Raw genomic sequence first — 23,016 nt, forward strand, 5'->3', positions numbered from 1 at the left:
TCATAGTAGGTTCAGGTTCTAGAGTCAACCAGAAATCCAGCTCTGCTGTACGACCTCAGGGGTTTACTTAAACCCCTGAGCCAAGTTTCTCTGAACCCCATGTTCCTTTTCTAAAATAGGCTAATATAACCTAATTCATGGTACTATAATTTATAGATTTAAAAAATAAGTATAATATGCCATTATGCACAGTAAATGCACTATAGTAAGTATAGTCTTATTTGAATTTATTTTTGTGAAAAAAGAAAATAATGGGAATTGTTTAAAAAAATGAAGGCAAGTGTGTAAATAAAGGAATCACACTGATAGTTAAACAGTGGGAGGATAAAAAAGACAACCTAGTGGTAAAGATGGCTTACAAAATAGTAGCTTAAGGACTGGCAGAGTAGCTCAAGTGGTAGAGCAACTTGTCTAACAAGTACAAGGTCCTGAGTTCAAACCCCAGTACCACCAAAAAATTTCTTTAAATAATAAAATAATAATTTAAAGTACAAGGTAGATAGGCAAAATTTGGGATCTGGGCTTTCCAGAGTTTAAATGAAGGAAAACCATATCAGTGATATGAGTCACAATCTTGTTAGTGTTTTCATATGAAACCTGTTAGCCACTCAGTGTAAACCCTAGTCTTTCCAGTACTAAGACCTCAAAACTCTTATAATTGCCTCCATAAATTGACATAATAATGTGAGCAAAAATCTCCAGAGTTAAATGCAATGCTAAATTTCATGGAAGTCTTTCTTTTGACTTCCCTCAATAGAAGCTGAAGCTATAACACCAGTAAAAAGCAACTCTAGGTTTGTACACAGGGCATGAACTTTAGAGGCCAGTCAGACTTTAGTTTGAATTGTGTGTGAAAGGCCATTTGTTGCTGGTGGAGTGCCTCAAATGGTAGAGCATCTATCTGCCTAAAATGTGTGAGGCCTTGAGTTGAAACCTCAGTACTGCAAAAAAAAAAAAAAAAAAAGCAAGAAAGAAAAGAAAAGAAAAAAGGCCATTTGCTTGTTGGATGGACTTGAGCAAGTGATTTGATGTCACCTGAAAGTGTTTTCATCTTGAAAACAGAAACATTAACCCCTACCAAGCATGGTCATTTAAAAAATTATTATTAATGTATGAGAAGTACCTATCCTCAATACTAGGTACATGGCCACAAATAAATATTATTTTGAGGTGACAAAACCAGAGGGTTTACGTGTATTATCCTCAAATGGTTTGGCTACATCCAAAAATAAAATTTAGAAGATCTAAAAAAGAATGTGTGTCCTTCAGGCAACCTTCCATAAATACAATTTCTCTCAACTGACTTTTGATAGGCACTGGGCAGCAAGCACTCAGTGTTATCCTCTTTTGACAAGTACTTGGAGTGCAAATATTCTGTTGCCAATTAGGGACAGACCATGCTTGAAGCCTCAGCTGAGATGGGAATATAGTTGACAACTCTTTTAAAAGTTGAGAAGCCTAACCAAAACATTAAGTCTGTAAAATGCCACCTCGCCTCCACATGGACATGGGCTGAGAATGGGACCAAGATTTTTCTTGAAAACCTCAAAATTCTATGCCAAAGAGCATGACTGTGATTATTTTAGCCTGCAAAAAAATGTTAGAGAGGGTGTTATGAAACTCCTACAACAATAGGCATAAAGAAGTTCCTGTTAGAACACCAGTGAGCAACTAAACTATGTCCTCCTGTAAATCCTCCACCAAAGTGTACTACTCTCAGATGGTAAATATCCTGCTCAGAGTAGTTGACTGCAAGCAAAGTGAAGTATTTCAGGGCATCTGCCAAAATTAATTTTTTCAGTTTTGGAATGGTTAGTCTTAAGGTATTTTTCAATACTCAAGTAATAGGGTATTTGTTTTTTAAATTCACACCTATTTTATGACACTAAAACCACGGTGCTAATGCATTAAGCAATGCTTTTTCTGTGTCCTCTATATCCAGATCAGTCAAAAGTGACAAGTCATTAAGGTACAAAATTTAAAAAAAAAAAGAAGAAGAAGAAAAAGAAACAAAAACTGTGGGATGGTGTCAAGGAGGGTGAAACATATCTTTTTTCATCTCAGGGGGAATTCCTGTCCATCAAGACAACTTTCCTACAAAATCCAACTTAAGTTGACACAAAGGGACAGTTTCTATAGGATCATTAAGCATTAGACACCCAGAAGACCTCATGCAACTTGTGCATAATAAATTCCTGCCCAGTGTGAGTAGCCCCAGAATGAGCTATGTTAAAGCATACTGTTTGTGGCTTCTTTCCCAGAAGGTACAACGGTCTGTTGTCAAGAACTATGCCCACAATACAGCAGTCACTCAGGTATCATTTTGGCTTGAGAAGGTTGACTTCTTATGGGGAAAACTAGCCAGAATGTCGAATGACTTTTAAAGGTATAGTGAATAAACAGTCACCCATTTTGAACGGAATGACCATACTAGATATCTTCCCTCCTCTTAGAATTTACACCTATAAGAACTGGAATCTACCCTTCCTAGGTAGATCTAAAGTCAGGAAATTTTTCCTGAAGATTTTGTTCATTACAGCCTTTCTAAACAACTGCATCCCTGTGACGAACACTCCTGGATGCCAACACAAGAGCATGAACTTGGAGTAGTTTCTCTTACTTTATAAAATTGGGGAAAGAATTCCACCCAGTCAACTGAGATTTGGAAATACATACCTCACTCACTCTATTTATTAAACTTTCAGAAATTACATGCCCCAAATATCACCTTGACCTAAGTTTTAAGATGTAACAGACAAACTCAATTCTTTCCATGTGATTTACTTGAATGTTCTACAACTATGAGAAATTTGAGTTTAGGAAGATCTTGGGTATTCTCTTTCAAATTAAATTTTGTCTGTTGATCCTACTTCTCTGACCAGTCCTAGTCAAACAGGTACCAGGAAAGCAAACCCCACATTTTCCAGAACACAGATGGGATTAAAGTTTGTTTAAATCTGCCAGGAAGCTATTGAAAAGAAGGAAGAAAGACCTCCTTTCATTAAAGTCTCTCCCACATAATTGCAATTGCTTCCCTTTCTTGACAGGGGAAAAAAAAGTTAATGCCATTATGGCTGCCAGAATGAGCAATATCTTGGTCCTCAGCCTATCTCGATATGTGTTCTTTAGGAAACTTCTGGAGCAGTTGTGTGAACTGTACCTGGCCTGAGAAAAGAGTGAGAGCTTGGTGGATGCTCACTATGGTTCTCTAAATTAGATGTTCTCCAGAAACACTGAGGAAGTAACTAAAAGTACAGACTCTAAGATCCCACTACCAGAGGTTCTAAATTAGCCTGATAGAGGTTAGGAGTGGCAGATGAATTTCATATTTTTAAAAAGCTGTAAAAATTACATTGAAATGTTCACACTGTCTTTTTTTTACTTTCTTTTGTATATGTACATATGGAAGGTCACATTATGTGTTCAGAACTATATGGTTCTGGAGGCTCAAGTGATTCAATCAGAACTTAGTTTCTTGCCACTTCTTAGGTTGGTTTTCCTCTGTGTTAGCATTCACCTTAGGCAGGATTTCCCTGTGTAGCCAATAGCCCTAGTTTAAAAAAAACAAAACAAAGCAAACAAAACAGTTTTACACAGTCAGGTGAAAAAACACATAGTCTCATTTTTTCTGATTGGTCCATCCTTCAACCCATTACACAACCAGGAGCAGGTAATTTGTGATTAAAGCAGGTTCGGGTCCAAGGTCCATCCAGCAGGAGCCAGAGGTGGAAGCAGCTCCACCATAACCATCAAGAGGGAGACAGGAGGATTTCCCCAAGGAAAATAAGGGTGCTAAGTGAAAAAGGGCAAGCTATCGACCATATAGATTGATGGTGGATGGGCCAATAGTTCCTAATAAGGACATTAATCATCATATATGTGATCCAACAATTAGATGAGAAGAGGAAATACCACATATAAATAATAAACTGATTAATTTTGTTGGGGTGTAGGGCTGTCCCCCTCCACTGCTATTCATTTTCTTGTGTTGCAGATCAAGTCAGACTGATAGAACTGGAATTTACCTAGAAATGAGGTTTAAGCCTAACAAAAGAAACAATGAAAGTAATAACCAAAAATCTCTCAAGAACCAGCATTGTACTTTTTCTGGGCAACAACATATCAGGGGGATAAAACCCTTGTAATTGTAAAAAGATGATGAAGTTGAAAGGTTATGATGTAGTAACTTTCAGCTACTTCTGTAGAGTAGGCCAAACACATTTTGGCTGTGCCAACACACTGAGTGAGTCTTGAAGGTGAGAGAAGAGAAAACGTTTTCAGTACCAGTTTTCAAGAACATTTCTTATCTTCGACACCTTTTATCTTTCACACAGGCTTTAAAATGAGTAGGGGGAATTTCTTAGAGCAGATTAAAAAAACGATGCCCTTAAATCATGTAATGCAAGAATATTCTTTTACATTTAATGATCCTTAAAAATATATTTAGGGTCTTTTTATATGATCATGAAGAAAGGCTACAAAAGTTGTTTTTTTTTTTTTTTTTTTGGTGGGACAGGAGTTTGAATTCAAGACTTCATAATTACAAAGCAGATGCTCTTCCGCTTGCGCCATACTTCCAGCCCATTTTGCTCAAGTTATTTTGCAGATGGGTGTTTCACGAACCATTTGTTCAAGGTGGCTTTGAACCACAATTCTCCCAAGTAGCTAGAATTACAGGCATGTAAAATCCACCGGCAACTGGATAAAATACTGTCAATTTTTACCACCTTATTTTTGGAATTGAGATTATGAAGTAGAAAATATAAATCATTGCCATTGTAACATGTTAGAAAGTGCTTGCTTCACCCTAAACTCAATTTTCCTATCTGTAATATGGGAATTAAAATATAAAAACATTTAAAAAAAAAAGGGAATAAATTTAGTTAAATAAAGGGCATAGAAATATTTAATTTGAATTATTTCTCAGTGGTAATAACTTTATTTAATTGATATTATTTAAAATTCAGCTTTATATTCAACTCCTATTTAGGTTTCAAAATAATAAAAATTTAAAAATATGTAACAGTATTGTATTAATTCCATGAAAAATTATTTTCTTGGAAGTGAAACAAACTATAGCATTAAAAGCATATAATGAACTTTCACATTATAATCAAATTGATATTGTCTTTCTACAAATTGAGGTGGGCATGAAAAATTACTTAATATTTATGGATATATACTTTCTATGGGAAGAATAAGTAAAAAGTGTTTATGACATACATATGAAATAAATGTATACACATGCATCCTATGTCCATATACACAAGCATGTTAGAGACATGTATATGCTTGGAAAACACATTTATATACAACTATTTTACTCTGATTTGGAGCTTTCATTGTTAATGAGGTTTTTAGAGGGGAAAAAAGGGTTCTTGTTTTAAGGGAGGTTCATTCTTAGAAAACATCATTTAACCTTGTTTATTTTACCTTTTTGTGGTATTCTTTTTAGGCTTTTCCTCCCCATCTGTGTCAGTTACCTTCTATTTTGCATAAACTAGGCACAATCCCTTTACTTTTGCTCTAATTTCTAATGAGACAAAGGTCAAGACAGAGTCTTGCTCCAGTGTTCTTTTTAAAGTGATATTTATAAGCCATAAAGTTTTCCATGCCTCCCAATGTCTGAACTACAGCTAGAAAGGAGGAAACATATAGCTACCTCTTTATCACACTGGTAAACATGAATCCAGCATTGTCACTGAGTCAATATTTTGTAAGAGTGAGAATGTGATGAACACATCTGGACAGAAAGGTGGTCAAACATATCTGAAAGCAAAGACATAAATAAAAGCAGCGTAATGTTGCCACCACAGTAAGCTACTGAAAGGGGAGCTGGATTCTGCCCAGTCCTGCACTTAAGAAGACAAAACCACACCTGCCTCCCTGGGAGCTAGACTAGCTCTGTGGAAGCTGACAGCAGAACAGGGAGGCAGCTTTGATTGTAGCAATTGATAGAGAAAATGACTGTGAAAACAATGGGAAGTCTGCCAGGGCTCACCTGCTTTTCCATGCTTGATATAATCTAGTTAACTAACAAACACATGTATTAAGCTTGATTGTGAAAAAAAAATAAGAAATGTTCTGTAGCAGTTGTAGGAAGATACAGGATTATCCTAGAGTTTTAGAAGTGTTCACATAAAAACAGTTGGAAGTGGTTTTCAGATTTATTTCATTCGTCCTGCTGTGTTCAGCAGTTTTCATTTCTATTTTCTTGATGAATGAGAAAAACAAATCCAACCAACCAAAGGGAGTTGCTGACTGTTGCTGACCAGAAAAATAAAACAGACACCCCCATCCCCTTAATATGTTCCTGCTATTTTTGTGGATGAATGAGGGGTTGAGGAGTTTTGTTTCCTGACAGGTGATAGTATAGATAACTAACCTGGTAATAGAGACCACTGAGGAATGCAATGAAAACCTAACTCAAGGCCCAAATTAAAAGACCTCTTCAGCATGATTACAAGTAAGAAAACATCATTGTACTCACCCATCAGTGCTTTCTTCTGGGCAGGGACAATGACCTTGCATATGCTATCCTTGTTCTCTAGTGCAGAGATTTGTTTTGTTTTACTTTATTTGACCTGTGTTTCTTTCAGCGTGTTAGTCTAAGCTATTCTTTCCCTTTTCTATTTCTTTCTACATCTTAAACGCTAAGTGTTCCTGGGCATTTTTTTCTTTTCAAATTCTAGGCCATTTCTTATTCAAATGGTGAGAAAATTCCATAATTTAAAAAATGATATTTTTCACGGAATTTAGAACTAACTGTGTAATCACCTCACCTTAATGTGGTAGATTTTTAATGCCACTTTTCATCACCTGCCTCTAGGACTTTGCTTTTCCAATTCTAATTAGTGATGATTGATGTTGATATTTGCTTTGGCTATTTCTCAGCAGCCTTTGTGGAACTCCTCTGAACTCACATGAAAAGCAACTGTCTAAAGAACCATCACAAGGATCGTGTCATCAACTAGCATTTTAAATATTCTGAGAATGTTGGCAAGACATACACCCAAGATCCATGATCTTTCATTATCTCAGCCTACTTTCTCTTTGTATTAGAATTCACCCTTATAAAAGTTTATTAGCTCAGAAAGTTCCCTCTTACCTAATTACAGTCACTCTCTGTTCTCACCTCCAGCCCCTCACAAATACAAATCTGTTTTCTATCTATTGATTTTCCTTTTACATTTTATGTAAATGGAATTATATAATATGTCCTTTGCATCTGACTTCTTTTACTTGGCATAATGATTTTGAGTCCACAACATAGAAGGTGTTCAGTAGTACCTTTTTATTGTGGCATACTATTACACTGTATGGATATAGCACATTTTCATTATCAATTTGCCAGTTGGTAATCATCTTTGTTTCCATTTGGGGGGGTATCATGACTAGTGCTGCTATGAACATTCATGTGCAAGTCTTTATGTGGGCATGTTTTCATTTCTTTAGGATACATACTCCAGATAGAGTGGAGTTGTTTGTTAATGTTGTGAGTTGACACTTACCTTTTAAAAAAAATTATCAAAATGTTTTTCCAGAGAGGCTACACTATTATGTATTTCCACCAGTGTTGGTGGAGAGGTTCTTATTTCTCCATATCTTCACCAAAATTAGTATTTTTTGTTTTGATTTGAGCCCCTTTGGTGTGTATGAAATCTTAACTCCTTGCAGTTTAGTTTACATATCCCTAGTGACAATTGATGCTAAGCACCTTTTCATGTGTGTTTTAACCATTAATATGCTTTCTTTTATACAATGTAATATTGAGTTCTGAGTGCTCTTTATATTCTGAATACAAGTCCTTTATCAGACACATGACTTGCAATTACTTTCTCCCAATACATGGCATGTCTTTTGATTTTCTTAATGGTGTTTTTTGGAACACAAAAGTTTTAAACTTCAATGAAGTCCACATTATAGATTAAATAGATAGATAGACAGATGAATGGATAGATAGATGATAGATAGCCAGATAGAGAATGTTTTCAGTACTATATCTGTGAATTGTTTGCCTACCCTGAAGCCACAAATATTTTCTTCTGTGGCTTTTTTCTTTATTAAAATCTGCTTTGTATTAACTTTTGCTCATAGTAATTTTATTACTTTTAAAAGTAGATTTATTTATACCTTTCCAACCAGTAAATCTAAAGATATATCTGGAAAGTTCTGAAGACAATCAGAAGGGGATAACATTTCGGATTATGTAACTTAATCTTAAATAGCACTACATTTTGGCTAGTATTTAAATTCATCTTTTTAAAATAGTCATCTACTAGTAGCCTACATTTTCCCTTGGGAGGACATAAAACCCTCCTTCTGAATAATTTTAAAAATTGAACATTCTTTGAGTCACTGTTCTGATAATGAATATCCAAGTAAATTATCAACAAGAAACAGATGATCATGATGTGACAGCTTGACACTGCACTTCATGCCTGTGTCTTATCCTCTTTTCTGCAAATAGAATGCAATATTTAATTATTCAGGAGAATTGATCATAGTAAGTACTACCTGATAGATAAAGTCCAGAAATTTTTTATTAAAAAATACTCAAAGAAGCATAAATGCTTGTCAAGAATCCTACATCAGCATCATGTGACGCAATAATACATGTCCATTCCTAACAGGTCATTTTTAGAAATGAAATTTTATAGGCAATCAAATACAACAACAAAAAATGCCCAAAAGATAATACATTTCTGTATCCCCATGTCAATGAAGTGAAAGCTTTTTTGAAAATAAAATGGCCTTCTTTTAGAACTCTGGAATCCTAAACTATAAGACATTTCAGGAACTATTTTGGCTGAAAATGATAGGAGAGATTTTTCTTTTTCATAATTTTTATTACAGTGGAAGTGTTTTTTGTATTTCTAACAGTTTGACAAGAGCTAATTACAATGCACTCATCTGTTTTGCGGACTAATTTGAGCCATCGGGCGTCAACACCGTAGACATGCAGCAGCATCGCAAATGATACTCATTGCTTCCCTTGCTCCAAGCATTTGTACTTGCTATAAAAGAAAACAGATTTGGACAGCCCTGACAAAGTTGGGTTTGGTTTGAAGAAAACATTTCAGAATTACATTAGAGCTGGCCTACAAGTGAACTAAAAATACCTGCTCATCTCAGTGGTCTTGGCCGTGGGCCTTTCCTTTTACTGTAAAAGTCAGGCTGTTTGAACAGTTGGAGTTCGGCTTGCTTGCTGTCTAAACTAGTGTTCTCTGATAACTTCTGTTACCATTGAAACACAAGCCCTGTTGCATTTAAGAGAATGTTTAGAGGTGTGGAAAATAGCCAAGAGAAATATATACTTAGTGTTCAAACCTTTAGGCTTCCCGTGCAGTAATGAGACACTTCGATCTGTTGAGAAATGGGAGAAAGACATTCATCAGTAAACATTACACAGCAAGGGTAAAAGATGGAGTGGAGTAAAGAAGGCTGTTAAAATCAGCCTAAGATGATTATTTGAATTGCAAAGAGAAATGTTCAGACATAGCTAGAGCTGCTAAACATAACTCTTGAAGTTTTTCCAGAGCAGAGGGATTGGGGGAATGAGACCAGTGAAGGAGAAAATTAGAAAATTATAAGACAGAATGGGAGATGAAGCTTCAGAAGCTGGTAAGATAGCTAAAATATATGATATTATTAGGTCTTAAATCTATTTATGAGGGTGAAAATTTTAAAACACTCTTTCTGACTTTGGCTCTGTGGTTTTAAGATTGAAATGAAGATGTTAAACCTGAACAAAGAATACTCAACAGTAATTGCAAGGTTATATCATGGAGGATTAAAAAGAAAGGTCAGAAATCAGCAGCCCAAGAAAGATATTCATTATAACTTGTGTAAGTCTGAGTGAAATAATTTGAGTGGAAATGAGTCAGAATGGTACCAAACATCCCAAAGCTTGGCAGAATGCAACCTCTGCACATCAGGAATCAGAGTAGTTGGTCATCTGTGTTTTAAAGGCATTGCTGTTCATCGAGTTAGAAAAGTCACTGTAAAGACTGCAGGTCTAATTTTTAAAGTCACTTGTATCACAGACTTCACTAGCAGTGTTTGGCTTGTTAGATGACTGGGTATCTACTTTTTGGCACAGTATATAGAACAGAGGGAGTTTCCCCCCGTGAGCAACTGAAGTGCCAGCTGTTGCCCTAAATATTGTACCTGTTCATGATGGAGATAGCTTTAAAGCCAAATTTCAAGCTTAAGAAAGATTTAACATTTTGTACATCAGCAAACATTGATGTAAAATTTGTGTACCTAGATATATCGTTTACATACACAAGAAGGGGAATTGACCAAGAACCTATTTCAAAAATAGTAACAGTTACAGATTCATTTCTATAAAAATTTAGAAGTTAAATAATAAGGTTTTATAGATCTTTGTAGCACTTCACTAGAAGATATGGCAAATGGTAAATCTATATGAAAATATCCTAAGTAAATAATCATATTTTATGCCATCATTTCATTTACTAATAGTTTAAGCACTTAGAAGACAAGAAGGGCTATCAGAGTCTTATTTAATTAGCTGAATATCATGAAAAAAGAAAATGACCTTTTCTTTGGCACCAAAGGCATAAAGGGACAATGACAATAACTCTGAAAAGTACTCAGAAGGACATCAGAGAAGAATTTAAGAGTGGGTTAAGACTATTAAATTCATTGAAGTTTGTCTTTCTGTAGTAGGTTCATTTCCCCATAATCCAACTATTTCTTGAATGACCCATGACTATCTTACTAGTGGAGGTAAAGAATATGTTTTAACTATTCTTTATGGTTATGAATAATATGGTGTTAGTTCTCAATTTGTTTTCATTTTTAGACTGTTATTTGACACCAGCAACTTCCTCATGAGCCAAATTATTCCTGCTCACTGTTCATATTTGGTCATTTAAAATAACACATATGTGTTGTATGTATTGAATCTGAAAGAATAACTTTTCATGCCATCTGATTTTGAGTGATCCAAACTTCTGTGAATAATAAAACTATTAAAATAACAACTGTGTTTGATACCATGGTAAACATTATAAACGAGGAGATAAAGAACTAATTTCTAATGTAAGAGAGCCCCTAGAATCAATATTCTGAAAGCAGCTAAAAGCATTTGTCACTTTCATTCCACATCCAAACTTTGACTAACATTAATCTTACAACCTTATCAGTGTTACAATCATATGTGTGGTTGATGTGATGCCCAAGTAGGGCATACACTGGGCTTTCCATTTTGGAGTTGTCAGTATTCTCAAAGCAAAACCAGAACCTTTCATCTATGACTTTGATAAAAATGATACAAAATACCAGTACAGTTTGTAAGGAAAAAGTCTAAATAAATAAATAACCTCCCTAGCCTTCATGCTGGCAGATTCTATTGATAAAGTATCCCCATCAAGAAAAGTAGTGTGCATTATGATATGATTAGTTGATAAGCACCATTTTTGAGGTTGTTTTGGTCCATTTTGTTGTGGAGATCTTTCAGTAGGTGTTTCCGTGGGTCATATATAGCATATCTTCAAATGAGTCCTATCTAGTTGTCACACTTGCTTCTTTAATACATGTAGTCAAACTATGCTTTTCAAAGAAAGATTATGGATATACTAAAATTGTGGACTTTAACTTTCAGATAGCAATTTCAAAAACCCAGTGCTCACTTTCACAAAATAAAGAATTAGAACTTTCTGACATGTATATCTAAATAATCGAAGAAATTTGAACAATGTTTTTCAACATCATTAGTAAATAAATGAAACAGTATACACATTTGATTCAAAGTTTGCCAATAAGTCAACCAATTTGTCTCTCTCTTTTCTTTTCTACTCCTAAGTATATAAGTTATTCGGTCATCAGAACTCAGGTATATGATTCTCCTGAAGTACTTTGCCTATTGAATATTATGAATGATTTTGTAGATACTTCACTTTGAGTTTTTTCTCTAAATGCATAAAATATACACTCCTTCCAAAACAAAAGTCTGGTTTATTTGGTATTTGGTCAAAAAAAATAAAGCAGTTCTTATTTTAATGGAGAAGAGAGAGAAGCCGCTCTGCATGGGGCTATTTTGAGTGTACCAAACTCCCCTGTATCACTGTGGTATACTCTTGGGAAATAACAAAATAAGGAGAGATCCTGTGGGTCTAAGGTATTGCCAAATCCCTGCTACTGTTTATGTTAGAGAATTGTCAAAATAAATAAATAAATGAAAAGCAACACATACTTTCAATCCACCTTGGAAAGACTATATTGTTGTGCTGGGGATTAGTGAGTTTCCCTTTGCAGAGCTTCTCTCCCTTGATGAATGGAGGTAGTGTAAGGAACTTCAGTGGAACCAACCAGAAATAAAGATCTTAGAACAGGTGGTGACACCATCTGGCTACTTAAATTAAGGCAAAAGCAACCCCTTCCCAGAAGACTAGGTTTTGAAAGCTCTGATGATGTAGTGGAGCCTGACTTGAGAGTAAATGAGTGCGGGGGGCTCACCTTCGGCTCTTCTTTAGACATATTTTCAAGATATATTAAACCTTGTAAGTAGAGAAAAAATCTAGTGCAAATGCTTCTGAGTAAGTGCAATTGTTTTTGTGTATTGCTGAATTGCTCTCAATCCCTAAATCCTAAGTCATACCATCACTTTGGAACTATATCTAGTCTTCTGTATATATGCATACACATGTATACATACACACACAGTGTTTCTTCCTCTCTAAGTTAATTGTAGATTATCCTATCATCCACCTGAAAAACTGGCAATGTCTCTCAAAGGGTAATGCTGTTAGAATTTGGGGCAGGAAAATTCTTCATTGGGTGAGAATGTCCCACAGTTTTCAGTGATCTATAAATTTGGCCCCACTTGCTAAATGCTAGTATATTATCCCCCTCGCTCACCCTAATCATTGTAGCAACTGAAACCACCCTACATATTTCTAAATGTGACTTGAGGGAGGGACGGGGCAGCCCCCCCTTCCTTCCCTTCCTCTTTTATTCTCTAGTGCCAAAGAGATGGAAGGAGGCAACTGATGAATTAATTCACAGACAGTGCTTTCATTGGCTCCTTACTGCGCTCTTCAATCACATTTTTAATCGAGGAATTTTATCTCCTTGCAAACTCTGATGAAAGCTTTTTTAAAAGGAACAGCAAAATATTTTAGGTCCCACTTGGCATTCATCTCCTAGCTTTCTTGTTTAAGGCCTGTCTTATTGGTAGAGGTGAAATCGTTTCCTTTTAAGGATTCATTACCACAGCCAGTTTTAAAATATTGCTAAGAACCTTGAAGATGTTTTTTTTAATCTTTGCCTCAAAAAGCATATCCTTTGTATTTATCTTTCTAATTTGAGGTTTCTTTCACATCGGGGAATATTCTTATGCCAAATTTTCTCTGTTGGGATCAAAAAAGTCCTTCTGAGTTAATTCTTGTAAGCACATATGCATTTGTGACACCTTTCCTCCTTCTGTTTTACCTGAAATAGATACTATTGAGTGATGAAACAAACAGAAAAACATTAAGGGGTGAAGGTTGGGTGAAAATGGGTTAATATTATGAAGGCCTGAGTGTAAGTGTGTGTTACATTCAAGAAAAAAAAAATGAATTAAAATTAGGGAGGAAAAGGATTTTTCTAAAAGGACCCTGAAATAATTAATTGTTTTGTAAGGAGATGGCCTTTCCATGTAAGCAGAAAATTTTTTTCTTCACTTCTTTCTGAAGAGACAGTCAAATAGAGAATCTCATCTCTTAATTAGAAAGAAAAATACTCATCAAACACATCTCATCACGGGAGAGCTAATGATCCACAGCTGTTAGTCTGAAAGGGCAGGCTTTTTTCCCTGAACAGTAGGAAGTGTTAATCATTTTGGATGAGATTCTTTTTAAAATATACTGTAGTTTGCAAAAGAATGGGATATTCAATATTCCAACTTAAATGATTTTTTTGAAGTGGGCTCCCCCAGAGATACTGTCATGTGTGATACTGAATGATCACTGAATGCAGGGTCTTCGACTGTACTTCAATGAGAGCATCAGTTGATGGAATGATGTGAGCAGTCTGGCCCTGTCTGGGACTCTTAAACCCCCATGCTCAAAGAAATAAAAGTCATGCATGTCTTACATCTCCTAAGAAATGGTGTTGCTATAAAATCTTAATATTGTTAATCGTTCACTCAACTTTATGTAACTTGCCTTATTTAATATGAGTGAAAAGATTTAGCCCACCTTCACTTATGTTCCAGTAGAACAGAGTTTTTGTTTGTTTAATTTTCTTGTGAAAAAGTGGGGCTTTTTTGTCTGTAAAAATGTAATTGGCTCATTCAGTTTCCAATCTTGCCATTACAGCCACCTTGCTAACCTCTTCTAAACATTTTGGGCAGAAGAAAACCCTATTTAATAGAAATCTTGTGAATAACCAACTTTTGATTATTCAGAGCCATACAACAGAGTGAGAAAAAGGAAGAATGAAATGGGCTCCACAAACCTCATTTGCACCATTAGTGTTTGACCTCTGCCATACCAAACCTTTGCCACAACACCTAAGAAGTGTCATTTCCTTTTGTTGCACCTATGTAAAAGTGGTTATCCCAGAGAACAGAGGAGAAGAAATGAGATACAGAAAATCTACAAACCAAATAATCAGTCCCTGAATAATTGATACCTTCAAAGCACCAACATTCACTGTAAAATCCTTCACCTCACAGCCAGCATCGTTTTGTGGGAAGAGCACACTGGATTAGGAATCACAAAACCTGGTTCTGCCACTCAATAGAGGGTGTCCTTTGACAAAGCTCAATCTTCAGAGCCTTGGTTTCTTCTTTTGTAAAAGGAAGTCCACTGATTTGTGGTCTTTACAGCCTCCCTCTCAGGACTTTTTCCCTAAAATTCATTTTCTGCAGTGTGGTATAAAATACTTGTTAGGAAAATTGTATTGTTTGCCTTTCAGTAAGTGAATGAATTTCACAAAAACCCATTCTGAATACTTATGATTAAAATTTAGAATTATTTTAATGCCTGATCCAATAGACACTTAAGGATTGCACTTTGTTATGTTGATGCTAATATTATAGGCAAGATAACAGCAATTTAGATAAACTGTATTTGTATTTAAAAATAAGAAAGGATTATGGACAGGAATTGGCACTTGCTAAACAGCTATTTCCAAGCAAGCTTTCGTTTTAAATCTAGGGTCATGAAGTCGTTAAAAATTGTTAACATGTTAAAATCTAATTGTTTTTTACTTTAGAGTTCACAAAATCTATAATGTACCCTAATGCCATTTTCTATTAATCATGATTAGATTTTTCTTGTTTCAATTACTGGTAAAAAATTTTTAACTGTGACCCCTCTGTTTAACATAACTTCCCTCTACAAAACCTTTCTCCCTCACCACATATGCATCCCTTTGAGGAACACTATCCACGCTCTACAGCTGCTCAAAGAGCAGTGATAACTGCTGTGACCATAAATGCTCTGAAATAAGTCAATATGGCAACATTGATTTATCTTAGAGTATTCATTTATAAGGTCTGTGAAATTTTCTCAGAAATAATTATAAATATGAATAGCACTAAACTGATAACACTTTACTGTCAACTTTGGAAAAAAGTGTCTCAGTTTATCCTATTGAGTTGGCATTGAGCAGAAATTAATAATCATATTGGTCTAGAAACATTAATTTTTTTTCCCATTTGTATAGGGGTATGCACTGTATTAAATACATAAGGTCTTATCTACCTGGGCTTGGTTATAGAAACTAATAAAGTATTCTCTCAATAATGAAAAATACATGGATAATTCTTATATTTATATGATACTTTGCAATAAAAGCATTTTCACATACATCATGAAGTTGTAAATGGTCAACTTTTGATTATTCAGAGCCATATGAGAGAGAGAGAAGAAAGCAGAGAATGAGATTGGTTCACAAACTTCATTCCCTCTGTGAGTTTTTGACCTCTTTGCCAAACCACACACAGGCCACAACACCTTGTGTTGCTCCCCACAGCCTTCTTATGAAACAGGCCAGTGTTATGAGCATTGTAGAAAATAGACTAAAATAATAACCAACTTATCCAAGGTTCTGTGATGATCAAACATCAGCACTGGAACTAAAACCACTGTCAGGCTTCTGGTGCAAACTGTATTTTATCATACACATTGTTTCCTTGGAGAGAGAATAATATGTATGAGTTAATTTTTGCTGTATAACAAACTGCTCCAGAATTAGTAACCTAGAACAACTACTGTTTATTTAGTGTTAAATCTGTGAGCTAGCAATCTGGACCAGGTTCAGCTGGGTATTTTTTCTGTATTCAGCTGGGCTCACACACGTGTCTTTAATCACCTTCTGGTTGTATAAATAGCTTTGCTTCTAGATGTGTCTGACTTTCAGCTGAGGTAGCAGTGACTGTGTCATACGTTTTTTAAGCCTCTGTTTTCATCATATTTGTTATTCTGTTCTTCACCAAAAGAAGTAATATGCCCAATCCCCATGTCAAGTGGGAGATTATCACAGAAGTCATGGATTTAGGGGGACACAAACAAATTGGGGATGTTTCTGCTCACGATTACCACAAACTAAATACAAAAGCACTGAAAATAGCCTCATTTCATCATACCTTCCTATTCTACTTGGCAGGGCTTCTCCACATAGCTCTTGTTCTTGAAACAATCATTAGCAATCATGTGGATTCTTGGGTGATGTGGGAAAGGTAATAAGCTGCAAGAAGGACTGAAACCATGAGCTAATCTATTCCTGCCTGCTGAGAGTTTTGTCAGTGCCAAGCATTGGGCTAATTCCATCTCAAATCTGCGAAGTAAATAACATCATTTTTACTTGTCAGATAATAAAACGAACAGAAATAAAACTTGCCCCAGGCCACTTAGGTAGTAACTAGGGAGCTTGAATGCTCTGGGCAAGATGTGAACACCTATGCTCTTTCTGTTGTACCTCACGATGGCTGTGAGATTCCATGGTTGTGGCTGACAGTTCAAAGCCGGTTAAAAGAGAGCTTCTAACAGACAGGATAATGCATAAAACACTCAGTCTCCTCTTTTAATGGTAGAAGTTATGAGTGCTTATTAACATTTGACCAATGTCTCATGAAAATTTTCTGCTATAGAATTTTAATTGTAAATCTCAACAGCCATCTAATGATTTAAAAAGAAAAATAAAGAAAACACCCAAATGTTTGGAATAGTTTTCATCTCTAGTGAACAGGAATAACTAAAGTAGGGCTAGATGTTTTGTTTGAAAATGGATTTATTTTCATGGATTCTATGAAAGTAAAATGTACATAGTCCAAGATTCCTTATTAAAAGTGGGTGGAAGGTGACTGTTTAGAAGTAAAGGGGAAAAGAAAGGAGACTATGTGACAGGGTGGGAGGGTAAAGAATAAGGAAAAGATACCAGAGTGATGGAGGTGAAGAAAATTAAATACTGTGTAAGTTTTTGAGAATCCTTAAAATCTAATGTACTATTGAAGAATTCTAGAATGCTTGGGTCCTCTTTCCATACATGCTAGATTCTTTATGGCTTTATAATTGCATTCTGTGAATCTGTTAGGTTTTTGAAATTATTCCTTAATTTCTCTTTTCATACTATTTTAACTCATTGTTATATTTCTGTTCCCCAAAACCTATGAAAAATTGCAGTCAGGACCAAGGACAGATCATGTTCTCTTGGCCTTCCTTGGGTTTTCTTGAAGCAGCGCAGCAACTCCTTTCTCCTACTGCCCTGTTAGGGCATTGAAGACCCAGACTTTTGTATTAACTCTGTATTTTGTAGAAAGAAGAGATCAGTTTTAGAATAGGTAGGTCCCAGGGAGGAGGAAGAGGCTTCGGTGTAGAGAGAATGTGCTAAAAAATTTTCTTCCTTGAGGGCCCTTACCAGCTAATAAGAGTTAGCATCATTACTAATACTGTAGTGTGTGACTGCTTTTTTTCTTAGTGATTCTTAGCAATCTGAGTCCATAAACTATTCTGTCCTATTTTTGAACACCCAGTATTACACAGCATATGGTAAATGCTCAAAAATATTTTTATTATTAATCTATGTTCTTTTTTAAGCTTTTGTAAACTTTAAGTGTTGTTGAAAATTTTTTTTAAATGCTTTTTACTTAGAGTTTATTCAAAGCTGTATTGTATGAGCTCCTTACTCAATTGCTCAAGCAATAGTTTCTTAAAAGAACACACAGTATAAAGGAGACTATTTTTCCACTGCCAGAATCCCCAAAGCTAATGTAATTTCTTCCTTTATTTCTCTTTTCTGTGTCTTTCCCCAATCCACATTCTGGAAGCCATGTAAATAAGGGGTATGAACACCACAGGTATTAATGAGAAGTGGTGTGTTGGTTCTGAGTGCTGTATTTTTAGAAAGCCATTGATGTATTGATTTAAAAATGGTGAGAGGAAGATGTTTACCATAGGAAAATGCCCAGAATTTGTATCTGGTTACTATTGCTTGAAGTAACTGGTGAAGCCAAAAAGACATCTTAGATGTCTTGATTACTCACAGCATTGTATCTAGAAAGGTTTTTTTCTAGGCAGCACCAGGCCTACACCAATACATGGACATTGCAAGAAGTTTAACTTGGATAGCAATGGTATTCTGACTCAAGGAGTAGACATTACAAGGAAGTATATATCTGCTATCAGGCTAAAAATAATTACATTGGTCATGTTAAGCATGGAATAATCTGAGTCCCATCCTTGAGGCCAAAACACACTGAATCAAGAGCATGCCCTCAGAAAAGGCAAGCATATAAGAAGGTCCAAAAGGAAAGACAGTGGTTGGACCATAATATGCAAAACAATTAATGACTATGTAGCAGGATGGAAAGGGAATCTGGAGAAAGTGCCTAAGACTCATTTGTTGGAGGGAGAGATTTGCTGGTAGCATCCCAGGTTATAATTCTGAATGCATTTTTGAAGGCAGTTGGTTTTGTGTATTGGCTCTGTAGTACTCTTACTAATACAAATAATTAGTAGACTTCTGTTTAATGATTTGGTCATTTATTCTAATGGACAATAAATATTTATTTACTGAGCATTTAATATACTCTAAGTACTGTTCAAAGCTCTGGCTTTAAAACAGTGAACAAGTCACTACCCTTAAGGTGCTTTCATTCTAGTGATTGCCTAAATGTTACAAATAAATGTATAAAGAATTAATGTGGACTTTGCAAAAAATAATTTTCCCCTTTTTATGTGTTGATGTTCATTAAATTTACCTTAATTCATTTTCTGAAAAAAGAATTATCATTATAAAATTCATGTTAATAATCATAATCACCAGTAATTTACATCATCCTTGTACATATTATAAAAGTTTCAAAAAATAAATGGAAATAATTTTCTTTTTCTAGAAATCTTCCTACTTTTCTGGTGGAAGAAAAGGTACAGTTTATGTTCTATGCATTGCAGTAATTGGAATTTTTCTTATTCAGGAACTTCAGTCTATTATTACCATGTAATTCTGTCCAAAATTCATTTCCTGGGTTATTAAACCAATATTTAGGCTCTTTGGTGTCCATGTCAATTATAAATATGAAAGAATCCAGTAAAATAACAATTTGCAAGTTTTATTGTTAAAAATGAATGGCAGAGTAATGTCATAAAGTCCTTTTAGATATTTGAGAAGGGATGTTAAAAGTGATCAGGTTTATGGACCTCACTCAGTCTAGATATGAAAACACTGAGACCACGTGACTTTCTAAGGCATAGGGGTTTGCCTTCTGTCAGGGGTCTCTCTGCCACTCCATAGTGTAATTTTCTCTGCCATTTGAATAGGTTGTGGGCTTGGCTGAGATTTACTAAGAAGGCTGCAGGGAGGGCCCCATGAGTGTCCTTAGGACCCTGTCCTATCCTGACCTCTCAAATGCAAGATGCTTATGTTACCCCCTCCAGGTGATGAAAATTCCAGTTAATATACTGTTCAGTTAAATCTTAGTAGGAAAATCACTTTCCAGATTTCAATATTAGAATTTGAAGACACTAGTCAATTATTAGTTAGCTTTCTGAGTATCAATAATATTGACACAATAATGGTTTTCTGTTTTTGTTTTTGACAACTTACTGGTACGAAGCAATATGTTAAATCCTTTACATATTGTAACTATTTAGCTCTCACAACTATGAAATGATATTTCTATTATGCCCATTATAAAGAAGAAGGAATTAAATAAAGGATATAGAAAGTACAGAAAGATTATGTAGCTAGTTAGCATTAGAGAAGGTGTGGAGTCCAGTTCTTCAAGCCCACCTGGTTTACTATTATCTTAATTTGACAGCAGGAGACACAGACCCAAAGAATTTAGATGATCTGTCCAGGAGCACAGGTCTGGTGAGGGGTGGAGGGAGTCACACTTTACACCAAATCCTGTTGTTTTACAATGTAAATGCTTTTAGAATGGCTCCATCTGCCACCCTGAGTTCTTAATCTGACATTTCTTACAATAAAAAATAGTTTATATACTTAGAGAAATAGGTGGTGCTAAAAACTAATACAAATAGGCATTTTAAAATTGTCTGACAAAATTACTCTTTATTTTTGTTTAATAGCTGCTTGATTTCTATGTAATACTGAATGTTAAGCCAACTTTTTTTTTTTTTTAAACACTTGTTGGCAGCAGTGTTTGGGGCGTTTTTTTCTTCATAATGAGAAATCTTTGGGGCTCTCTGGAGTAGGCTTGGTTATTTTCATCTGCCTATTATGCTTGTTACATTGTGTTATCCATGTGAGATTTTAAAAAAAGACAGTCCCTGATGTTAAATAGTGATTCATTCTTTGTCATTAAGGCAGATAGACTGCTATTCTGACAGTGAAGCTCGTTCTGCTGCTTTAAAAAAAAAACAAAAACTTTATTTTGTCTAACCTAACAATAATTTCACTGGAGGAAGAAAATTAAAATTGTCTCTTTGACAATGTAATGATACCTGTTTTTCCTTTATAGAAATTAAACAAAGTAAAAATCTTCCTGTGACTTTCCAGGGGTCAGCTGTGCTTTTAGAAAGATGGTTAACAAGTTCTCAGGGCTTTGTCTTAAAGATAAATCTTTTGGATCTGAAGTATTTAGTTTTGTGGATTTTGAAGTATAGTATGAATAAGAAAGTCCATCTAATGAAATTCAGAGTTGACTCATCTCTTTCTCTCCCTTGTCTCCTCCAGCTCTTTCTCTTTGTTGTCTGGAACTTTGAGGTCTACATGATACCACTGGTTTTGTTATTACTATTGACATGGAACTACTTCTTGATAATATCAGGGAAAGATAACAGGCAACGTGATACAGTAAGTCTCTACTTTCTTACTTTTGTGTGTTTTTGTTCTTATTCTTAGTCCCTCTGACAAGATCAACATTGAATTTGGTTTTACAAACCAGAAATTCTGTCTATAAATACTCGTTTGGAGGGAAGTTTTATCAGATAGAAACTAGCAGCTCTTTGGTTTAACACAACAGAAGGTATTCACCTATTTCTAACATTATTCATCTTGGTAGAAATTAAAATAGGGAGCACACCACAGAATGAACTACTTTTATAAATCGTAAATGGCTGTTACAATGATTATTTCTTTCAGTCTCCATATTTGTTTTATGTCTGAATGAATTCTGAATTAAGATATATCACAAAATTAATGATCAGACCAAATAAATTTATGACTGTTCTCTGTGTATTACCATAAATTGATGTTTGTTGGCCTGGAAAAGTGTATTAAAGTACCTTAGCTCAATGAATCTTCACTGAACAAAAGCAAGTATTTTTCTCTGTGTCAGGGTATATTGAGATATCGGTTCGAGGATGAAGAACTTTTTAACCTAAGTAAAGTTAAACTGATCCTCCCTTCCTTTTGACATTTTGAAAGATTTTATAATGTATAACATAACCTTCCCTCTTCCTCAAAGAGTTTTAGACTAAGAAAGTGAACTTAGCCACACTATAATCACTTTTGTTATTTTGCCAAACTTTGCTAGACCTTGTTTTGTTCCTATACCCCTAGCAAATATGGTTCTAAAGACTTTCCGACAAATAAATAAATGAAGATGGGGTTGTCTTTTCCAAACATGATATTTGCAGTTGGATATCTAGATGCACAGCAGTTGAGAAGAATTTAAGGGACTGTCAAGCATCAGACTCTGTTTAGTAGGTACATGTCTTCATCAGATAACATAAGGTTGCTGTTGTTTTTTTAACTCTCCATTAAGGTTGGCCATTTGATTTATAAGCAGGACTGTTAGCCAACTACTGTGCTCATAATGATGTAGGGTTATTTGATCATCAGTTTCAAATATTATGCAATATGTTATTGAAATAACTGTTGGATTAAAAAAAGGCACAGAAGGATGGGTAAGGACACAAAGCCCTGAAACTCTCTTCCATGTTCCCCTAACAATAGCAAGCATCACAGTGACTGCACAGATGTACCTGTAATATAAAAGAACTTCCTTTGAAGTAAGGTACATTTCAGGTGGCAACATAAGCCAAATATATGTCTTCCAAATAATTTTTCTCACCAAAATTAAAAAAAAAAACTAATGCTCAATCACTGAGTTGGAAAAGTTGCCAACTGCACACCATGTTTACTTCCTTATTGTATTTCTATCTCCCTCAAAAGATTATGAGTTTGAGAGAAGAAACTCTTTATTCACCTTTATATTTGCCAGTGTCTCTAGCATGTGCAAGATAAGTGTTCAAAACATAGTTTGTAAATTATATCAAACCAAGTAGGAGATTGCTAATAGAGATTTTAATGGTTAGACAGCATCAATAGATAAGAAGTTATTATTATTGGCAAAGATCTTATGGGTATATATTTAAATTGCACACTGAGAGAGAAGCCCTAAAATGCTATAAGCATTGGTGTCATGGGAACTAATAGGTAATTTTGTCAATTAACGCAGGATATTTTCTTTAAGAAAATAGGGCTGTCTCAGACAATTGCTTTTTGTTCCATTAATTTCAGGGAGATTGTTGAGACAGAAGAATATCTACTTTCCATTTAGTTGCCTTGAGTCAAATTTGCAAACAAGAT

At 35.1% G+C, this 23,016-nt stretch overlaps 1 protein-coding gene across 6 annotated transcripts in view; it reads left to right on the top strand.

Annotated features, from left to right (window-relative positions):
* Positions 1-23,016, top strand: part of Mctp1 (multiple C2 and transmembrane domain containing 1) — a 569,946-nt gene that overhangs the window by 451,175 nt on the left and 95,755 nt on the right. For all 6 annotated transcript variants that reach the window (XM_074077064.1, XM_074077065.1, XM_074077066.1 and 3 more), the window contains one exon: positions 21,157-21,276. In XM_074077064.1, coding sequence (XP_073933165.1) covers positions 21,157-21,276 — 120 coding nt within the window. The remainder of the gene's footprint in view (positions 1-21,156; positions 21,277-23,016) is intronic.

Source organism: Castor canadensis, chromosome 6 (assembly GCF_047511655.1).
Source record: "Castor canadensis chromosome 6, mCasCan1.hap1v2, whole genome shotgun sequence".
Lineage (NCBI taxonomy): Eukaryota > Metazoa > Chordata > Mammalia > Rodentia > Castoridae > Castor > Castor canadensis.